This window comes from Pituophis catenifer, unplaced genomic scaffold (genome assembly GCF_029215685.1).
Source record: "Pituophis catenifer annectens isolate HBS135680 unplaced genomic scaffold, rPitCat1.0.hap2 SCAF_1, whole genome shotgun sequence".
Taxonomy (NCBI): Eukaryota; Metazoa; Chordata; class Lepidosauria; order Squamata; family Colubridae; genus Pituophis; species Pituophis catenifer.
The window spans coordinates 217,269,836-217,291,603 of NW_027256881.1; the positions used below are offsets into that span (position 1 = coordinate 217,269,836).

Genomic DNA, 21,768 nt, shown 5'->3' on the forward strand with positions numbered 1-21,768 from the left:
CCAGATTTCTGACCATAAAATGCCTTTATTAATAACAATCAGCTGACATAACTTATCCTAGTTGTTGCTATTCTGTTAAGCCTAACCCACAATTAGGCTTATCTCAATTTAACAGGATCTAGGCTAGGATGGGAACCATTGTACTGCCCAAAGTTACTTACTGGATACAGTCCAAATACAGAGTTGGGAATAGGCAACACAATACTATCCTGGGGAAGAGATTCAGCCCATGATCCTATTATGTAGAGTGCTTCATGGCTCGATTCTCTCTCCTATTTAACATCTACATGAAGCCACTGTAAAGTGATACAATGGTTTTGGATGAGGTACCATCAATATGCAGTTGATATCTAGTTATATACCCATTGAGTGATGCCATGAATGTCCTATGCACTTCTGTGGCTGGAGGGGCCTGGATGGGGAGCAATGGAGTCTGACTCAATCCAAGCAAGATGGATTGGCTTTGAGCATTTCATCTGCCTAGGAACAAGTTTCCTTTGAGACTGAATTGGGTAATACTGTCCCAGACCTATGCAGTGCACAATCTGAGCAACATCTTAGACTTGGTTCCTGCTTGAAGAACAGGTAGCAGCTGTGGCTAAAAGAGCCTTTCGGTTGTGCATCATTTGTGCCCATTCTTGAACCAGGGGGCCTTTGTCTACAGTCACTCATGCTCTCTTAGATTATTGCAACACACTCAACATGGGTCTGCCCTTGAATAGCAATTGGAAACTTCAATTGCTGCAAAACATAGCTGCACGGAGAGTTAACAGTGCCTGTTATGTGGCACGTGTAACACCACTACTACAGGAACTGCACATGTTGCCTGCATATTTGCTGCAATTCAAGGTGCTGGTTGTCGTCTTTAAAAGCCTTCATGGCTTGAAATTACCTAAGGGCTCATCTTCTCCCAATAGTTTCTACTCATCCAATTCAATCTAATAAATTGGGATGCTGTGGGTCTTGTCAGCCAAGGAATGTTGACTAGCAGGTATTAGGAGACATGCCTTCTTGGCAGTAGCCCCTATACTCTAGAGCAGTGATGGTTAATCTTTTTGGCACCAAGTGCCGAAACTGAAGTGCACGCATGCCGGAGCAATGGAACCGGAAGAGAGCAGCTGGCCAGTGTGCATGCATGTGATGGAATGCAGAAGAGCAGCTGGCGACAGTGTGTGTACCCACAAGGAGGGCTCTGCGTGCACCTCTGGCATGCATGCCATAGGTTCGCCATCACGGCTCTAGAGCATTCTTCCGTTGGCACTCAGGATGGCCCAAATCCTGTTAGCCTTTCATAAGGCTTTAAAAACTTGGCTATGTACTTGGTTACACTATTGATGTTTATGTAATTATAATTTTTGATTGCCTATATGTATATAATTTTTGTTTTTCTGGGTTTAATTATTTTGTGCCCAGCACAGAGTAAATTGGATTGAGATGGACAGCTATAGAAATTAATTTTTAATTTAAAAAAAAAAAAAAACCTCTGGGTCTGGATTATGAAGTAAATCATTCCAGATTAGGCTAGGTTTATGATATAAATCTACCCACTAGGGTAGAAATTTTCAATCGGGAGGGATAGCAGAGCTAATTTATTAGTTTGAAGCAAACAACATAATATGCACTATCAGCTAATGAGCAGCGGGTCATTAGACTATATTACATTTGGAGTCTAGAATTACTTAATTGTTCCATTGTTCAATTAGAAACAGAACAATTGCCTCACCAATCAACATACACTAAAATGATAGCCAAATATTTGCTACAGCATTAGATCATACTCTTGTGCAAGCCATAACCACCAGCTAATTTCTTTGTATAAGGTGTGCATAGTTGCATGCAGTGTTTCTCAACCTTGGCAACCTTAAAACGGTTGGACTTCAATTCCCAGAAGTCCCCAGCCAGCTTTGCTTCCTGGTAATTAAATAAGTAATTTCTGTCCTAGTGGGGAAGTTCATATGACAAACCCCAGCTTTGCTGGCTGGGGAATTCTGGGAGATAAAGTCCAATCATCTCAAGGTTGCCAAGGTTGAGAAACGCTGCTATGAATTATTTCCCAGGACAGTTAATTGCTTTTAATATGCAATTCTATACATACCTACTCCATACATACCTCAGTTGAAGCACCTGTGCATACTCCTGCTATTTCATTCATAATCACTATCTGACCTGGTCGTCTCCCATATGTTCATAAACCCATCAAACCAATTAGCTGCTTCATCCTGTAACTTTGCCGTCTAGTACCTTGCACTCATTTACCAGCTCAAAAATTAGACATTCTTCGCATCGCTCTGTTCCAGGAACACAAAATACTTACAAAGAGGGCCGTTTCCCTTCATTAAATCCACCCGCCCCAACACCCCCCAGCCTTTTATAGCGCGGCATCGAAGGCTTAAGGGAGTTGTGGTTTTTTTCCCCCCAACATGCACGCATTTTTCCAAAATGCAGGATTGCTTTTCTTATGAGAAAAGCCGGAAATCGTTTGGGATTTCAATCCGCGATGAAGATCGCCTTCACCGCTGGGGCTCGAGGGAGAACATTAAGCAAACCAAGAAGCGAAGCCTCCCCCCCCCCCGCTTTGATTTATAGTTTTGCGGGAAGCGTTTGTTAAGCAGTTGGGTTTGTCCTGCCATGGGTGAGATCACTTCCGTCGGGTTTAAGCGCGAAAAAAAAAGGTCATTCTGGTTAGCAGCGGAAAAAAAGAAGCTGTTTGCTGCTTGGGCGAATGAGGTTTGGTGAGGAATTCTTTACCTGGTTTTGTGCACAGTCAGTGGAATAGCAAATTAGCCTCTGTCCCTGGACTGCAATGATGCCTCTATATGAACTTAGCAATGTGCTCTCTCTTTGATGCATGGCACTAGCTCCTGGAATTGTTGCTTTGGAAAACAAGATTAAAGATTGCTTGGATTTTTTTAGCCGTTGTCCTATATCTAGGACAGACACTCATTGAATTTAGTGCAAAACTAGGCTAAAATGGAGTTAGGTAGTTTGTGGTTCAGCATGTGGTGTAAATTCAGCCATTGGCTTAACTTTGTTTTAAGCTTTATTTGGGCACAACTAGTCCTCGGTGTGTTTAAAATAGATTTACTACACTGTATGAACTTGGTGGGAGTTAGATGTCTCGGATGGCCCCCTTACTATAAAAAAAAAAACAACCTCTAAAATATGATGTGTGTTTAGTCAATTAAACAAATAATCTTACATACCGTACCTCTATGATATTGCTGCAGGTTTAGTCTGTACTGGTGTTCCTTTTGAATATTGAGTTACTAGGTCAGTGGGAAAGGTATGACTGAAATATAGTTTAATAGTAAAAAAAATAATTCCCAAACCGCCTAAAATTAATCTGACTTTCTTGACACTGTTCTGAGCAGAGATTGAGACAGAGCTGAATTACTGCCAACTTTTACAGGTAGTCCTTGATTTACGGCCACAATTGAGCCCAATATTTCTGTTGCTAAGCAAAACAGTTGATGAGTGATTTTTGCCCCATTTTATGACCCTTCTTGCCACAGTTGTTAAGTGAATCACTGCAGTTTTTAAGTTAGTAACAGGGTTGTTGGAAGTTGGCTGAGAAAGTTGCAAAATGGTGATCATGTGACTGGGATACTGCAGCTGTCCTAAATGTGCAAAAGTTGCCAAGCAACCAAATCTCATGTAATCACGAGAATGCTGCAGTGGTAGTGAGTGTGAGGACTGATCAGAAGTTACTTTTTTCAGTGCCTTCATAATTGAATGGTTGTGACGTGAGGATTATCTGTACTGACTAAAATGTTCAGGTAGAGAAACCAGGAGTATCTACTCCTTCTTTAGCCATGAAAACTGGCTGAGTGAGTTTGGTGTGCATACTCTATCAGCACAATCCACCTCACAAAGTTATTTGGGGGAACCAGGATGGATTTGATTTAAATCAAGTTGATTTAAATCACGATTTAAATCACGATTTAAATCACTAGTAAAAAGGCTTGATTTAAATCAACTCGATTTAAATCATAATTTTTAAAGAGCAGCTGTCATCTCTGCTACTCCTTTGACCCACTGTTGACTGACCAATAGTCCCAGTGTTGCAGAATATACAGCCTCACGCTACATAACTAAGCTCCATTTCATGCTGAATAAACTAAATTATTTATGTATCTTAAATAGAAAACTATCTTACAATAGATTTTTACCCCAAAAGTTACCCCAAATTAAAATAAATTCGATAAAAATCAAAAAAATCCGATTTAAATAAAAAAAAAATCTGATTTTTTTTTAAAAAATCATTGATTTTTATCCACCCTGGGGGGAACAGAACATATTTGGGGAAATATCAATATAATACAATAGGACTTGCCTAGATATTTCAACACTACACCCCAGAAAATAACTACCATGTGTATTGTTTTAATTGTATGTGGCACAGGTGTCAAACTCGCCGCATCACGTTGCCATCACGTGACGTTTTGTGACATTTTCCCTCTTTGCAGACCTGGAGTGGGTGTGGCCTGCGTGTGATGCATCCAGCCTGCGGGCCAGCCAGTTTGATACCCCTGATGCATGGTCTCTCTTGTGGAAACATCTTAATATTTTAAATAAAGCCAGTTTGTCATTGAAATGAAAGGAAACTACTTCAATGATCCATTCTAATAAATTGGTATTCTACAGCAGGGCAACTTTAAAATGCATTGACTTCAACTCCCAGAATTTGCAAGACAGCTATGCTGGCTGGGGAATTGTGGTTGCCAACTTTGGGAACCCCTGTTCTACAGACATAAACACTAGCATATTAGTACTGGCAATATCAAGATATACTGAAGAAGCAAAGTTGATTGACTAAAAACAGGCACTAGCACGCTTTTAAATTACCAAGAATGAAAGGAAAATTTAAAACCAATTTCAAGATTGAAATCTTTGTTAAATTTAATAAAAGCTTCTTCCTATTTTTTATACGTTTTTAGAACCTTATATTTGTCTATCAATTTCTTTTCAATCTTTTGGTGGAATTTTTGAGCTTACATTATTTTACTGTTATAATAACAGTGGCGGATGGCATTGTTTTCTATTCTCTATGGTCTCCAACATTTTGGATTCTCTTCTCTTGCTTTTTTTTTTTTTTTTTTTAATATAGACTCTTTTTATTCAGCTTGCTGAATGAGAGGTTGAAAATCAGCAGAAGAAAATTTCGGTACAGCAATAATGAGAACATATTTGATTTATAACTCTCTAGAACATTTAGAGCAAATGTTGGACTCTATTCCGCAGAACACAGCTGGCAATACAATGGCGTCCCTGGAAATTTCAAGAGGCCATTGAAAGTTAAGTTATGAATATCAGAAAAAATTAAATCAAGAGTAATTAGACAAGTATAATTTCCAGACATTTGGAGAAAAATAAAACAAAATAGAAATTTGAGAAAATAAATATATGGAACATTTTTTTCTTATCAGACCTACCGGTAAATGTAAATTATTGTATTGGTTAATATAAAATGTATCTTTAGTTTATGATACATTGGCATATTTGTTTGATTTACAAGACTTTATTCATATTAAAAAAACCTTCAACAGATGGCTTTCACATAAGAATATTTTGGCTTTATTTCAAAGAGCCTTGTTTAATGGGACTTACTCCTAAGTATACTGGGAATATGGTATTCTTGAGGATGCAGTCTTGAGGATTAGCAGATTCCAATTTGAGTTGCAGGAAGAAGTAATCGGAATAACCACTTGTGCTACTACATCACGGATAGCAAGACCATGGCAACCCGATTCTATGAATTGAGGGAATTCTTAGGGCTAACACCACTATCAAAAAAAAAAAAAAATCAAATGCAGGTAGTCCTCAAGTTACAACTATTCATTTAACAACAGTTTAAAGTTACAACAGCCTTGGAAAACGGGACTTACAATCCATCCTTGAAGTTATGACTGCTCTTTCAGACCCACGGTTGGGTGATTGCAATTTGGGCACTTGGTGACTGGCTCGCACTTCCTATTGCAGTGTCTTGCTATTACGATTTGCGACCTTTTCAGATGGATTCCAACAAGCTAAGATAATTGGGGAAGCCACTTAGCAACTACATTAGTCACTTAACCATGTGATTCTCTTAATGACCATGGTAAAAATGATCAAAAAATATATTTCATCCCCTTGTGTTATTTTTCTTTACAGATTATAACCTTTTTGGATTTTGAGAACCTGCTCTTTTGCTTATATCAGTCATATCATGTTTGTTAATGGATTGTAATTAATTGCTAGTATCATCTTTTCATCTTTTACAATTACAAGCTACATTACTTTTTATGATGTTCAACGTGAGCTTTTCTATTATTGTCTTCTCATCAACAGTGAATTTACTGTTGAATAAATACACTGTCCCTACTGGCACTCTGGTTACAATATCATTTGAAAGATATTTTATTTTATGTCTATATATGCACGCACGTGCAAACAGACACACACTTCTGGGTAACTAATTTAAGAAGAACAGAGTTGGAAGGTACCTTGGAGGTCTTCTAGTCCAATCCCCTGTTCATTTCAGATCAATGGTTTGTCCAATCTCTTCTTAAAAACCTCCAGTGCTGGAGCACCCAGAACTTCTGGAGGCAAGTCATTTCATGGATTGTTCTAATTGTCAGGAAATTTCTCCTTCGTTCTAGATTGTTTCTCTCCGTGATTAGTTTCCATCCTTTGCTTCTTGTCCTATAATTTTATTCCCAGATTCCTTGCTTGATTGTTGTGATTCGTGTATAATACTATTGCCTATGTGGTCTTCAACATCGCTGAAAAGTAATGAAGAATAATGCTGAATTTTTAATAAAACCCTTTCTTTTTACTTTTACTAGAATAAAGATGGCAGCTATTATCCAGGAGAGTCCTAGAGTTGGAATGTCATGTACAAATTCTGATGCTGATGAAGAATTTTCTTATCTACCTGAGAAGCTAAAGGAAAAACTGCTTCCTTTTCAGAAGAAAGGAATTACATTTGCACTAGAAAGAAGTGGCAGGTGAAATTATCTTAAAAGATGTGTGGTGTTGAAGTTGTTTCTAAAATACAGCTCTGGCCTATTATGTTGAATGGAATTTTTGTACAAAACGTTTACTAAAGTTTTGGATTTGAAATATTGAACACTATTAATGTCAAATTGTTGAAGCTGAATCTAAACTTAATTCTACTTTTTGAGTTTGCATTCCAAATCACTGGTCTGTAAATACTGGTCCTTGATCAAACTTGGCATGTATTTTATTTTTTATTTCATACTTTATACTGTTTTTTTAAAACTTTTTTTTTAAAATTTTACAAATAACCAAGTTGGCGATTGTATCCAACAAACCTATTTTCCTCATAGCAACAACTCTAGGAGGTGGGTTGGGCTGATAGAGAATGACTGGCCCAAGGTCACCCAGCGGCTTTCATGGATAAGATGGGATTTGATCTTATGATCCCCCACTTTGTAGCCAGGACCCTTAACCACTAGATCAAACTGACTCTCTATATATTTGTCTTTATTTTATTGTAGATACTTAGAATACAATCGAGATTTTAAAAAAACTAGGAGAAAAAGAAAAGATGTTTGCAGATGGTATAAAACTGAATAAAAATGCAAAGTAATGTTAGATTAGTGTTGCTTTTTAAAGTAACTTCTGTCAGTTTAAAAAGTTCAATCTGCAATAATTAACAACAAATGCCAGTATAGTATGAATCATTGATCAAAGTGAAGAATTAACAAAGATTTCTGGGTAACAAAAATTAAATCCTTATTTCGTAAATTAAACAAAATGTTAAGTATTAAACCAGTAAAAGAAACCCAATTTGGAGATGTAGCATATGGCTGTAGGTAGAACTATAACCTATGAATGATTTCTAAGATTAATTAAATTATGTTTCACAATTGTTTTTTAAATACAAAGTTATTTTTATATTGATGCATACTCCAGTGTCTTAAGGTGATATTCTTCTATAGAAGTGCTTAGAAGTGATTTTCAGTAAAAAATAAAGTGTCCTGGCAGTTGTTAGCTGTTAGCACATTTATATGGAAATATAAGAATAATAGCTGATCGGAAAGAAAATTAAATCTTTAAAATTTGTTCAATTCTGTCATAAATAATCTTTCAGAATTGTTGAGCATAATATTATTTCCACCAGGGAAAAAAATAATCTAAACTGATTATTGTATTTCCAGTAATTTTTAGAAAACTGATTGTCTATTGTAGCAGCCAGTATTAGAGTAATATTCCAATGGTAAAATATCTTGTAAGTCTGATATTCAAACTAAATTTAATATTTGATATTTCCATTAATACAATGAGCCACAGTGGCGCAGTGGTTAGAGTGCAGTACTGCAGGCTACTTCTGCTGACTGCTGGTTGCCTGCAATTTGGCAGTTTGAATCTCATCAGGCTGAAGGTTGACTCAACCTTCCATCCTTCCAAGGTGGGTAAAACAAGGACCCAAATTGTTAGGGGCAATATGCTGACTCTGTAAACTGCTTAGAGAGAGTTGTAACAAAGTACTGTAAAGTAGTATGTAAGTCTGAGTGTTATTGCTATTAATATTCCCATTGTTGCATATCATTCATCCTGTTTAAATATTATACCAGTTGTTCATACTCTTTAATTTGTTCAGTTTCTGAATTATATTCCACTGATAATTTGTCAGTAAAATTTATCCCCCAAAAGTTAGGAATTTGGTTTACAGGTTTTTCAAATTCAACTTTATCAAAAAGTATCTGACCATTCAACCCACAACAGCACAACTGACATAAGCTATGAAAAAGATAATATTTCCATACATCAAAAACATTTCAGAAACAACCAGTAGACTCTTATCACCACATGGCATCACAGTAGTACACAAACCAACGAGAAAACTACAAAATATCTTACGTTAAAAAAAAGAGACCCATTAGCCATCGAAAAAAAAAAAACAGGCATCAGGTACAACATCTAGAACAAACAGGCAGAAGTCTAGCAGAGCACATCCATGCACACTAATTAGTAATCAGAAGACATGTAAATTCCATAATTTGACAATACATGGACAGACTTAGTCGTAGTTTCAACTGGGCAACTGTGATTATCCTAGACCAAGCTAAATGCAAAAACTAGGGAATTCCTAGAAGCTTGGTACTCATACAGATCAGCCATCAACAAGCACATAAACAACATTTACACATCATTTAAAAGAGACAATAAAAAAGCTAAAAAGGAAACACAGGCCAGAACACCACCTTCTCTGCAATCATCACTCTGCCAATGAAAACGGGGCTTGGGGGCTGTGCATGGCCCCCCAGTGCCCCATTTTTGGCCATTATTTATTTATTTATTAATTTAATTTGTATACCGCCCTTCTCCCAGAAGGGACTCAGGGCGGTGAACAGCCAAAATTAAAAAACATACAAATGCAAAAGTTAAGATAATTAAAAGAATTAAATCATTGGCTACCCAAATTTAAAACCCCAAATCCATAAAATTTAAAATCCCAATTAAAAAACCATTTAGGCTAGGCCGGCTTGATGAAATAAAAACGTCTTCAGGGCTTTACGGAAGGTCCGGAGGTCCGGGATCAATCGTATTCCAGGAGGCAGCTCATTCCACAGGGCGGGTGCCCCCACAGAGAAGGCTCGCCCCCTGGGGGCCACCAGCCGACATTGCCTGACCGACGGCACCCCGAGGAGGCCCTCTCTGTGAGAGCGTATTGGCCGGTGGGAGGTTATCGGTAGCAGCAGGCGGTCTCGCAAATACCCTGGCCCTAAGCCATGGAGCGCTTTAAAGATGAGAACCAACACCTTAAAGCGCACCCGGAAGACCACCGGGAGCCAATGCAGCTCGCGCAGGAGAGGTGTTACGTGGGAGCGCCACGTCGCTCCCATAATCACCCGCGCGGCCGCATTCTGCACCAGCTGGAGCCTCCGGGTGCTCCTCAGGGGGAGCCCCATGTAGAGAGCGTTACAGTAGTCCAGGCGTGACGTAACCAAGGCATGATTGACTGTGCACAAGGAGTCCCGATCCAGAAAGGGGCGCAACTGGCGTATCAGGCGAACCTGATAAAAAGCCCCCCTGGCCACGGCCGTCATATGCTCTTCTAAAGACAGCCGTGTGTCCAGGAGGACGCCCAAGTTGCGAGCCCCCTCTGTGGGGGTCAGTGACTCGCCCCCAATATCCAGAGATGGCACCAGCTGGCTATACCGGGACGCCGGCATCCACAGCCACTCGGTCTTGGAAGGGTTAAGCCGAAGCCTGTTCCTCCCCATCCAGACCCGCACGGCCTCCAGACACTGGGACATCACTTCGAGGGCATCATTGGGGTGGTCTGGGGTGGAAATGTACAGCTGAGTGTCATCAGCGTACAGATGGCATCGCACCCCAAAACCACAGTTGATCTCACCCAGCGGCTTCACATAAATGTTGAACAGGAGCGGCGAGAGGACCGACCCTTGCGGCACCCCGCAAGCAAGGCGCCTCGAGGTCGACCTCTGCCCCCCTGCCAACACAGACTGCGACCGGTCAGAGAGATAGGAGGAGAACCACCGCAACACGGTGCCTCCCACACCCAGTCCCTCCAGCCGGTGCAGCATGATACCATGGTCGATGGTATCAAAAGCCGCTGAGAGGTCTAACAGGACCAGAACAGAGGAACAACCCCTGTCCCGAGCCCTCCAGAGATCATCCACCAATGCGACCAATGCCGTCTCCGTGCTGTACCCAGGCCTGAAGCCGGACTGGCACGGATCTAGATAGACGGTTTCATCCAGGAACTGTGGGAGCTGTCGCGCAACCACACTCTCCACAACCTTCGCAACAAAGCGAAGGTTGGAGACCGGACGATAGTTTGCCAAAACGGCCGGGTCCAGAGAAGGCTTCTTGAGGAGGGGCCTCACCACCGCCTCTTTCAAGGCGGGAGGCAAGAAACCCTCTCTCAGAGAAGCATGTATAATCCTCTGGAGCCAGCCACGTGTTACCTCCCGGGTGGCCAGTACCAGCCAGGAGGGGCACGGGTCCAATAAACATGTGGTTGCGTTTAACCTCCCCAGGATCCTGTCCACGTCCTCAGGAGTCACAGGGTCGAACTCATCCCAGGTAACATTCTCAAGACCAGCCTCAGTCACCCCGCCGGGATCTACCCAGTCAGAGTCCAAGCCTTCCCGAATCTGAGCGATTTTATCGTGCAGATACTGTGCAAAATCCTCAGCCTGCCCTTGCAAGGGGTCTTCCCGCGCTCCCTGATATAGGAGGGAGCGGGTCACCCTAAACAAGGCGGCTGGGCGGTTATCTGCCGATGCAATAAGAGCGGAAAAGTGGTTACGCTTTGCCGCTTTTATCGCCACTAGATAGGTCTTAATATGAGACCTAACTAGTGTTCGGTCGGATTCGGAGCGACTAGCCCTCCAACCACTCTCTAGGCGTCTTTTCCGGCGCTTCATCTCCCTCAGCCCCTCGGAGAACCAAGGGGCCGGGCAGGTTCGGCGTCGGGTCAGAGGCCGCAAAGGCACGACTCGGTCCAGAGCACCGGCGGCTGTCCTATCCCAGGCAGCCACCAGATCTTCAGCCGAGTCGTGAGCCAGAGTTTCAGGAACTGGCCCAAGCTCCCTCTGGAACCTATCAGGATCCATCAGGCGCCTGGGGCGGAACCACCTGGTCGGTTCCGCCTCCCTGCAGTGGGGTGCAGCGGTCAAAAGGTCCAGTCTCAGGAGAGAATGGTCCGACCATGACAGGGGTTCAATAACTATATCCCCTATATCCAGACCACTCCGCCACTGACCAGAGATAAAAACCAAGTCCAGAGTGTGTCCTCCCACGTGAGTGGGGCCATGAATTAATTGTGTCAGGTCCATGGCTGTCATGGAAGCCATAAACTCCCGAGCCATCCCAGATGCCCCACCGGTAGATGGCAGGTTGAAATCCCCCATGACCAAAAGTCTGGGGGTATCAACCACCACCCCGGCAATAACGTTGAGAAGCTCGGGCAGGGCCGCTGTCACGTGGCAGGGAGCCAGGTACGCGATCAGCAGGCCCACCTGCATCCCATGGCCCCACTTCACCAGGAGAGACTCACATCCGGCTATCTGAGGTACAGTGGCCTCCCTCGGATCAAGACCTTCCTTTATAACGACCGCCACCCCCCCACCCCTGCCCTGGGCCCTTGGCTGATGGAATGCGCGGAAACCTGGTGGGCACATCTCTACGAGGGGGACCCCCCCCCTCTTGGCCCAAGTGGTGGACGTGATACGGGACATTTTCAGCCATGAGGGCCTCCTGCAGTCCTCTGTGAGAGAAAATGGGGCTGGGGGAGCTCCAGTTTTGCTGGCAGAGGGCTGCAGGAGGCCATCACGGCTGAAAATGTCCCGTATCACGTCCACCATGGCCATACCCACCGCCTGGCCCTCCGAGGTCAAACACAACCCTGATGCAGCCCTCAATAAAATTGAGTTTGACACCCCTGCTCCAGACCATTGATTCATTTCTTTATAAATCAACAATGACCCTCCTCCCTCCAAATTCACCATTTAATTCAGCAAACTGACAGCTTAGCTAGCTGATAAAGCAAAATAACAATGTGGTGCCCGTGGTGCAATATGATCTTGGTTGTTTTCCTCCATACATTTCGTTACCCAGCTAGTTAACAACCTCAGTGCTAGAAGGGAATGGGGTTTATATACTATATAAACATCTGTTTATAAACATCTATAACTATTTATATACTGCATATATACTAAACAGAGCTTACCATGTCCTTTGTAATTGCTTTGATAGGCTACTGCTTGATTGTCTGAGTTCCCTGATTAGGGTATTGTTTACTACTCGTTTGTCTGGTGTTAATCCTAGAGTTGATTCCTACTTATTTGGGTGATGATTGCAGAGAGGTTTTGCTGGCAGAGGACTGCAGGAGGCCGTCTTGGCCAAAAACGGGGCACGGAGGGGGGCATGCACAGCCCCCCTGAGCCCCGTTTTCACTGGCACTGCGGGCCGGATCTTTGCTGTTTCCAGGCCGGCCCCATGGGCCAGATATAAGCACCTTGAGTTTAATACCTCTGGTCTAGAGCCAGAATATGTTAAGGAATACTGTCTCTCTTATGCAACCGGTTAAGGTTTTTTTAATTAATCTTCAGAGACTCACCAAGTGCCTTCAATGAAGTGAGGCAAGGAAATATAAGGAATACTTTTTTGGGTTTTTTTACTGCAAGGCCTAGTTTATGTAACACTTTCTTCAGGAAATCATACCTTTTGCTCATCCCAAAATATATTTTGATATAAGGCAAAGGTTTTCTTCTTCCTAGCATTTCTATAATTTTGTTCATTTGATTGTAACTGGATGCTGTAATTGGAACAAGGAATTTTATGAGACTGATATCTTTGCTATGAATTTTTAATTATGTTTTCTTGTTTTTTATTTTCTGAACTTTTTAATGCCCTTTGAGATGTTTAATATTTTAAGAAACTTTGTCAGTCCTCCAGAAGATTTTGGTTATTAGATGGATTGCAAGTATTACCAATAGTAAAAATAGAAAAGTACCCCGTATTGCTGTCAGACTGATAGTTCTCATTAGCACCAAATTCATTTTGAACATTCTATATTTGTGTCATTTGAGGCTCTATTTTTGGCAAGGTACTGTTGCAACGCAAGTCATTTTGTTTCAGAATTAGGACTGCATCGTGTGATTGGTGACATATAAATGAAATGGTTGCTTTAACATTTTAAAATGTACCAGGTTCACATTCTTTAAATAACTCCAGTATGAAAAAGATGTTAATGCTAAAGTGCTGCCTTGTATGTGGGATGCAAATTATATGCTGGAGTGTTATATAAAACTGATTCACATGAGTGGGCGAAAATCCTAGGAAAATCTGGAGCTCCAAATTGAAGGGAAACAGAACTCTTCCTCTGTTACAGAATGTTCTGTAGTTAGAATGTGTAAGCACTGTTAATTAACAGGTGAAGGGGATCTATTGATATTAAATCAAATTTGCTTTTGCTTTATTTTTCTTTCCTTTGTGTTTACATTTAATGTCTCTCTTAAGCTGTCCTCAGTTGTTGGGACCTCATATCAGAAAGCATGGGAAGCTGGGATATAAATGCTTTCAATTAATTATGCTGAACAAAAGAAAATTCCATTTTTAAAAACGACATCTTATAATTCATGGGCATTTTTGGTCCATCGTTTTATGTATGCTTCTCTAAAGGCTGGATCACCCATTTCTTAGGATAAGAGCACGTCCCCTCTTAATTTGTGAAAACTGTATTGTGAATCACAGTTGATGGCAGTTCAGTTTTCATGAAACACAAGTCCTGAATAATCCTTTTCACATGCATGTGGTTTGTGCAACATAATTTCTTATTTTGCAAAACAGCAGCTGTGTGTTTTCTTGTCCTACATTGCAAGTTGGCTTTCATAAGCTTGGGGACTATGTATTTGCTTTAATTATCCTTTCCAAATAAACTATTAAAAGTGAATGTGAGTAGTCCAGAAGCTAGAATAATGGGCTGGAATTTGAGAAATGTATTTTCACATCTGTGTCTCCTTAATTGAGCAGAGTTCCAGCAAATGAGTATCTCCGTTTATTTTTAATGATTTGGTAGAAATAAATATGATAAATTACCAAAGAAGGCTCTTTTTTTCAGTTTACAGAGAAACTAGGCTTTGTACATTCAACAAAAAACATGAGAATCCTTTGGTCATTTAGTGTCTTTAGACATGTTATGTCCTTAATGTAAAACTTAATGTTTTAGACTGAAGGCTAAAACATATGAAGAATGGTTGCAGGAATTGTCTAGTTTAACAAAAAGAAAGACTAGGAGTGACATGATAGCGGTGTTCCAATATTTCAGGGGCTGCCACAAAGAAGACAGGGTCAACCTATTCTCCAAAACACCTAAAGGCAGGACAAGAAGCAATGGATGGAAACTAATGAGGGGGAGAACCAATCTAGAACTTAGAAGAAAGTTCCTGATAGAACAATTAATCAGTGGAACAACTTGCTTCCAGAAATTGTGGGTGCTCCAACATTGGAGATTTTTAAAAAGAGAATGGACAACCATTTATCTGAAATAGTATAGGGTTTCCTGCTTGAACAGGAGGTTGGACTGGAAGACCTTTAAGGTACCTTCCAACTCTGTTATTCTGTTGTGCTCTTCTGTTAAATAGCTTCCCATATCCCTCCAAAAATAAATCTGCAATTACATTACTTATGTTCCCTGCCCTACTTTTAGGAAATCCTATTGCAAGGGTTAGATTGACTGATAAATAGTCCAAGATCATGCCATGATAAATGGTCCAACATCATGCCATGGATTTTATGAATGAATGAATGGAGGTTTATATCCCTCCTACCTTAGATAGCTTATAATTAATGAAGAAAAGTTAATACTTTATTACTTGATGGAAAATAATTGCTAGGACAGAGCAAATACTTTGAAAGAGATGCTTTGGAACACAAGGGAACCTTCAAATTTGTCATGTGAACAGGGAAAACAGGAAGCTGCTTTAACCATTTGAAAGAGGTGGTTTGTGTGCACTTCTTTCCATTCTGAAGAACCTTTTTGAAATATTTGCGTAGCCCTAACAATGCTTTCCATGCTATTAATTGGATTTCTAAAAGAACAAGAATCATTGTACATTTAAGCTAGATTGAGGTTGATGTATTTTTAAGTTTGTTGGTAGAATCAACTTGAAGTAAAATTAGTATCATTTTTAGATTTTTAAAAATTTATTTATTCTCAGCTTCTCTTGGTCTGCGCTCACAAAGACACAAGTAACACGCTCAGCGGCTGGATGTAACTTGGTTTATTCGTGACAATCAGCTCATGCGGAAGTCGGAATGCTAATGCGAATCAAAGACGCGGCTACCACACCCTTCGCCCAGCTTCTTTTTATATGGTTTTGCTTATAGGCAGCAGCTGTGCGGAGTTTCAATTTCCCGCCGTCTCTCTTCGAGCGCACACTGATGATGTCATCTACGCTGTCTTCAGGCATGCTGCCTGTCTCCGTGTCCTCCGTGTCTCTTCCACACCCCCACGAGCCCCGTAAATACCCGTGCGCTATAATGCCTATTCGCCAGCCTATCCCACCACCAGCACCCCGTGCAGCCTGCCTCAACCCCACCCCCCTGTCAGGTAGGACGTCCACGGTTTAGCGTTCTTGCTCGTGGTGTCGAATGCTTCTTGACGCTCGACAGGCGGCTCCCCCTACGAGGTGTCTGCCTAAGGGAAATAGAAAACAAACAGTGATTAACATTTGTACATTGGTCGCGGTTTGTGGGGGTTTTCCTTATGGAATTTTCGTACCAACCGCGGGGCGTTTACATCATTTTGTTGAACCCAAGAGGCCTCTGTATCAGGATACCCTTTCCATCGAACCAGATAGTGCAAGCGGCCTCCTCTTCGTATCTTAGCGTCAATTATATCTTTGATTTCATAGTGTGCTCCTGCTACTGGGCCTGGGGGTGTTTGGGATGGCCTAGGGGGTACGGTTACCGGTTTTAACAGACTTGAATGAAAAACGGGATGGATTTTTCCAAGTATGGAGGGCAATTTTAACATAAAGGTTACCGGGTTAATGATTTTTAGTATGGGGAACGGACCTATATATTTGGGGCCTAATTTTCTACTTGGTAACCGTAATCGTATATATTTGGTTGATAAATACACTAAGTCTCCAATTTGGAAAGAGGGACAGGTAGCCTGTTTTTTGTCGGCCTGGACTTTATATTCCTCGGTTGCCCTAGTTAGCGCTTTCTTTATTAGAGGCCATGTCTTCCGTATATTAGCCGACCACTCCTGGGGGGTCATTGGTTGTGGAGCTGGGAGGTCTAGGTCGGGGATAGCTGGAAAGTCTCGTCCCATAACGAATGGGGTATATCCGGTGCTTCGATGCACCCAGTTGTTGTATGCTGCCTCAGTGAACGGTAGATAGTCTACCCAGTCTCTCTGTTGGTATAACACGTAGGAACGTAAGTATCGTTCTACCATGGCATTCACGCGTTCGGCCGCCCCATTTGTACTGGGGTGGTATGCTGAACTGAGGCCCTGTGTTGTTCCGATGTCATGAAGGAAACTTCTCCAGAATTTGGCAGTGAATTGCACCCCTCTGTCCGAGATGATTCGTTTGGGCGCTCCATGTATTTGGTAGATATGCTGAAGGAACATCCAAACTAGCCGTCTTGCAGAAGGTAAGCCTTTACAGGAGATGAAATGAGCCTGTTTTGAGAAAAGATTGACTACCGTCCAAATCACTGTATACCCCCTACTATCGGGGAGTTCTACGATGAAATCCATGGCGATTTCATCCCATGGTCTGCACGGCTCTGCCACTGTCTGTAGTAGTCCTAACGGTTTCCCAGGACGTGGTTTGGATGTTGCACATATATGGCACCTGCGGACATATTGGTCTATCTCTTTCCTCATTTTGGGCCACCAAAATTGTTTCCTGGCTAGATGTAACGTTTTCAAGAACCCAAAATGTCCCGCGGTCTTGTTATCATGACATTGAATCAATACTTGCTGTCTTAATGAAACGGGGATATACAACTTATCTCCCCACCATGCTAGGCCGTCGCGGTGGGTGACCGAGGAGTGGTTGTCTTGTACCCACCTATCTGTTTTCAGTTCTTTCCGCAGGGTCATCAGCCAGTCAGTGGTTTGTTGAGTCCCTAGAGTATGAGCCTTCACAGGCGGAATCATAGCCTGCAAAACCTCATCCCTTTTGCTCCTGTACTGAGGCATCCGTGACAAAGCATCAGCCAAAAACATCTTACCCGCTGGTTTGTACACAAGAGAGAACCGGAAGTGCCGGAAGTATTGCGCCCATCTGACCTGTTTTGGGGATAGCTTTCGAGGGGTTTGGAGTGCCTCTAGATTCTTGTGGTCTGTCCAGACCTCGAAAGGTTTTGTGCTTCCTTCTAATAGGTGCCTCCAAGTCTGCAATGCCCACTTCACAGGGTATGCCTCTTTTTCCCAAATGGCCCAGTTTCTTTCTGTTGTTGTAAATTTACGCGAGGTATACGTACAAGGCTTTAAATTACCGTTTGTTTCTTTTTGTAAGAGTACAGCCCCCACGGCTACATCGCTTGCATCCGCCTGTACAATGAACAGCTGTAATGTGTCTGGATGTTTTAGCACGGGTTCTCTGGCAAAAAGGCGTTTGAGATCTTCGAACGCCCTTTGACAGTCGGATGACCAGTGCAGCACGTATCCTGGCCTGGGTTTCGTTCCGGGTGCTACGAGACCTTTCGTTCGTAGTAGCTCGGTTAGAGGCAATGCTATTTTCGCAAAGGACGGGATGAAATGGTGATAAAAGTTCGCAAACCCCAGAAAACTCTGTAACTGTTTGCATCTTCGTGGGGCTTGCCATTCCAATACTGCTGCCACCTTTTTCGGGTCCATCTGAATCCCCGTATCACTAATCCGAAAGCCAAGGTAATCTATCTCCTTCCGGTGAAATTCATATTTCGAAAGCTTAACGAAGAGGTGTGCATCCAGTAATTTAGTCAGTACCTGTCTAACAAGCTGGACATGTTCTTCCATTGTGTTTGAATAGATGAGGATATCGTCCAGGTAGACCAGTACCCCCCCGTATAGGTGCTCATGTAACACTCCGTTTATAAGCTGCATGAAAACAGTTGGTGCACCTTGTAAACCGAACGGCATCACTAAGAAATGGTAACTACCAAGGGGACTGTTAAACGTGGTCTTCCATTCGTCCCCCGAACGTATCCGTACCTGGTAATAGGCTTCACGTAGGTCTAGTTTTGTGAAGATTTTCCCGGTGCTCAGGGTCGTTAGCAGATCGGCCATTAAGGGAAGGGGATATAACGGCTCAACACATACAGCGTTTAATCCCCGGTAGTCGACACATAATCTTAACCCCCCGTCCTTTTACTCGCGAAAAAGCACCGGTGCTGCTAGGTGTGACCACGCAAGACCAAGAATGATCGGCTCTATCATCTGCGTTATTACTATGAACCTGATGTGTTCCTGATGGGCCCCTATTCCCAAAATCACAGGTTCCGTTACACTAGTGGTGGGTACTCCCCCTAAATTGGTGCCATCCACCTGTTCGAATTTAATAGGATCGCGTAGCGTTAGTATCCGGAGGCCCAATGTCTCTGCTATGGACCGACGGGTAAGGCATCGGGTACACCCGGAATCTATCAAAGCGTCTAGATCACACTCCCGGTTGGTTGCGGGGTGCCTAAGGGTCACTGGAATTAGAAACGGGCGGATGGGATCACTCACCATAGGGTTGTGGACGTCTTCTTCGGTATCACTCTCCCCGGTAGTTTCAGGCATACGAGCGGTTCCCGGTAGACAGCCTGTGGCAGACCGGGGTGTTGTCTCCAACGGAGATGTTTGGGTAACCGCTCTGGATCGTTCTGGTGTCCGTACAGACCGGTCTTGTGGTGTAGTACTCGGGCCCAGGGCCAGCGGGGTAGACATCCGGGGCGGCAGCACCGGACACTCAGCTGCTCGATGCCCCTCCTGATTACAACTGAAGCAACGGAACGGCCGTCTGCCCGTCTCCCCGCTTGTGGGTTCAAATAAGGGGGCTGTCCGAATCATACCCCTATCACTAGGCCGGCCCATCGGCCCTCGCCGTATTTGGCTTTGGTTGATGTTACAAGGCTTGAACTCTCGCAACCCGACGTCTAAACTAACGGCTGCTTTGTACCACTCGGATAAGCGGGGCCCTAGACCCCGGTACACGCAAGCCTGTCTGATGTCTCTATCAAGCCCCGACTGGAGTTAATGGATCAGTAGGCGTTCCGGCCAAGAGCGGAGCTTCCCGGCCAGGTTTCGAAATTCTTTAACGTAGTCCTTCGCTGGGCGACCACGTTGTCTAAGATTCACCAATTCCCCCTCGATAACTTGCATTCGAGTTTCGTCCTCGAACCGGTTCCGTAACGCCTCCAAGAACAGCCCTAGATCCGTCAATTCACAGGCATGTTCGCTGTGTAGGTCAGCGACCCAATCAGCAGCTTCGCCTGTCAACACCGCTGTCACAGCGACCACCATGGACCATTGTGATGGATACAACCTACCATATAGGTCCATATGGCTTATCACCTGGCTGAGAAATAGTGCCACCTTTTCTGCGGTGCCGTCAAAAGTAGCCTGTATCGGGGGTAAGCTCCAGGGGGTCTGTTGAGGAGTCCATGGCCCATGCCCCCACAGCGGCACAGGGTCTAACTGATGTGGCTGCGGTGGTCTGAGCCCCGGACCAGGTTGGTTCTGTTGGTCGCTTCTATCATGGTCTGCCCCCCTCTCCCTGCGGGGCTGTGACACAGCTCTTGTGGGAGCGTGCACACTAGTCCCACTAAACGACGGGACGGCGCTAGAATTTGGGCGCTCTCCGCTTACCCGCTGTGTGCGTTGGTCGCGCCGCTCGGGTTTAAACTTCGGGCTGACAAGCCAGAATCGGCTGTCTACGCTGCCTCCCGCCGAACCACCGGACCAGGAACCAGACGACTCCACCATAGGTGCCCACAGCTGCCAGGAGGAGGCATCGCGAAAGCTAGCTTCCCCAAATCTGTCACGCAGAACGTCCATAGTGGATACCCCTGGGCCAGTGGAGTAACTCCACTCCCCTTCTTCGTCTTCGACCCGCTGCCGTTCCCTCCAGCCCTGGAACTGGGCGCCTGCATAGGGTGGGGCTGGTAGACGCGTCCCGGCTGTCCCCGGCTCGTGCAGCTCCCTCTCCTCACGCCCCGCCTCCGTCCGCGGCTCTGCGGTACCGTCCCTCGGCGGCTCTCAACGTTTCGGCCGCACCACCAGCTGCTCCTCTGTCTCAGCTGTTTCGGCGGCGACGGCAGCATCCCCTGCCGCCTCTTCGTCTCCCGGCGTCCCCAAAGGCAGAGCGTCCTCAGTTACGCCCTCAGCCATCGCGCCGCTCCGGTATCCAAACCAAATGAAGGGTTGGGAGCCGCGTCTTCCTCTCGGCTTCTCTTGGTCTGCGCTCACAAAGACACAAGTAACACGCTCAGCGGCTGGATATAACTTGGTTTATTTGTGACAATCAGCTCATGCGGAAGTCGGAATGCTAATGTGAATCAAAGACGCGGCTACCACACCCTTCGCCCAGCTTCTTTTTATATGGTTTTGCTTATAGGCAGCAGCTGTGCGGAGTTTCAATTTCCCGCCGTCTCTCTTCGAGCGCACACTGATGACGTCATCTACGCTGTCTTCAGGCATGCTGCCTGTCTCCGTGTCCTCCGTGTCTCTTCCACACCCCCACGAGCCCCGTAAATACCCGTGCGCTATAATGCCTATTCGCCAGCCTATCCCACCACCAGCACCCTGTGCAGCCTGCCTCAACCCCACCCCCCTGTCAGGTAGGACGTCCATGGTTTAGCGTTCTTGCTCGTGGTGTCGAGTGCTTCTTGACGCTCGACATTTATATTTTAGTAGCTGGGCAGTATAAATCATAAAACAAAAAAATTAAAACAGTACAAAATAATCTGTTAATACAATATGGCTGTATTAACACACTTTTAACCCACTCAGTGGGGGAGGGGAGGAGCAGGCCCAAGCACTCAACCAAATCTTCACAACTTTGCAAAAGGTCAACAGGCTTGGGGATAATCCTGATATCTAAAGAAAGAATATTCCAGAAGGCAGGAACTACAGCAGAGAAGATGCATCTCCTGGTTCTTGCTAGCTGACATTCCTTCACTGATGGGACCCGCAATATGCCTAACCACAAAGTGGACAGATAGAAACAACTACAGGGAGACGGTTCCTCAGGTAACCCAGCACCTAAACCAGTGATGGCTAACCTTTTTGCCATCGTGTGCCAG

At 43.9% G+C, this 21,768-nt stretch overlaps 1 protein-coding gene across 1 annotated transcript in view; it reads left to right on the forward strand.

Annotated features, from left to right (window-relative positions):
* Positions 1-6,831: 6,831 nt before the first annotated feature.
* The window catches only part of ZRANB3 (zinc finger RANBP2-type containing 3), a 64,630-nt gene continuing 49,693 nt past the window's right edge, over positions 6,832-21,768 (forward strand). The window contains exon 1 of the mRNA XM_070957027.1: positions 6,832-6,986. Within this exon, the coding sequence (XP_070813128.1) occupies positions 6,832-6,986 (155 nt within the window). The remainder of the gene's footprint in view (positions 6,987-21,768) is intronic.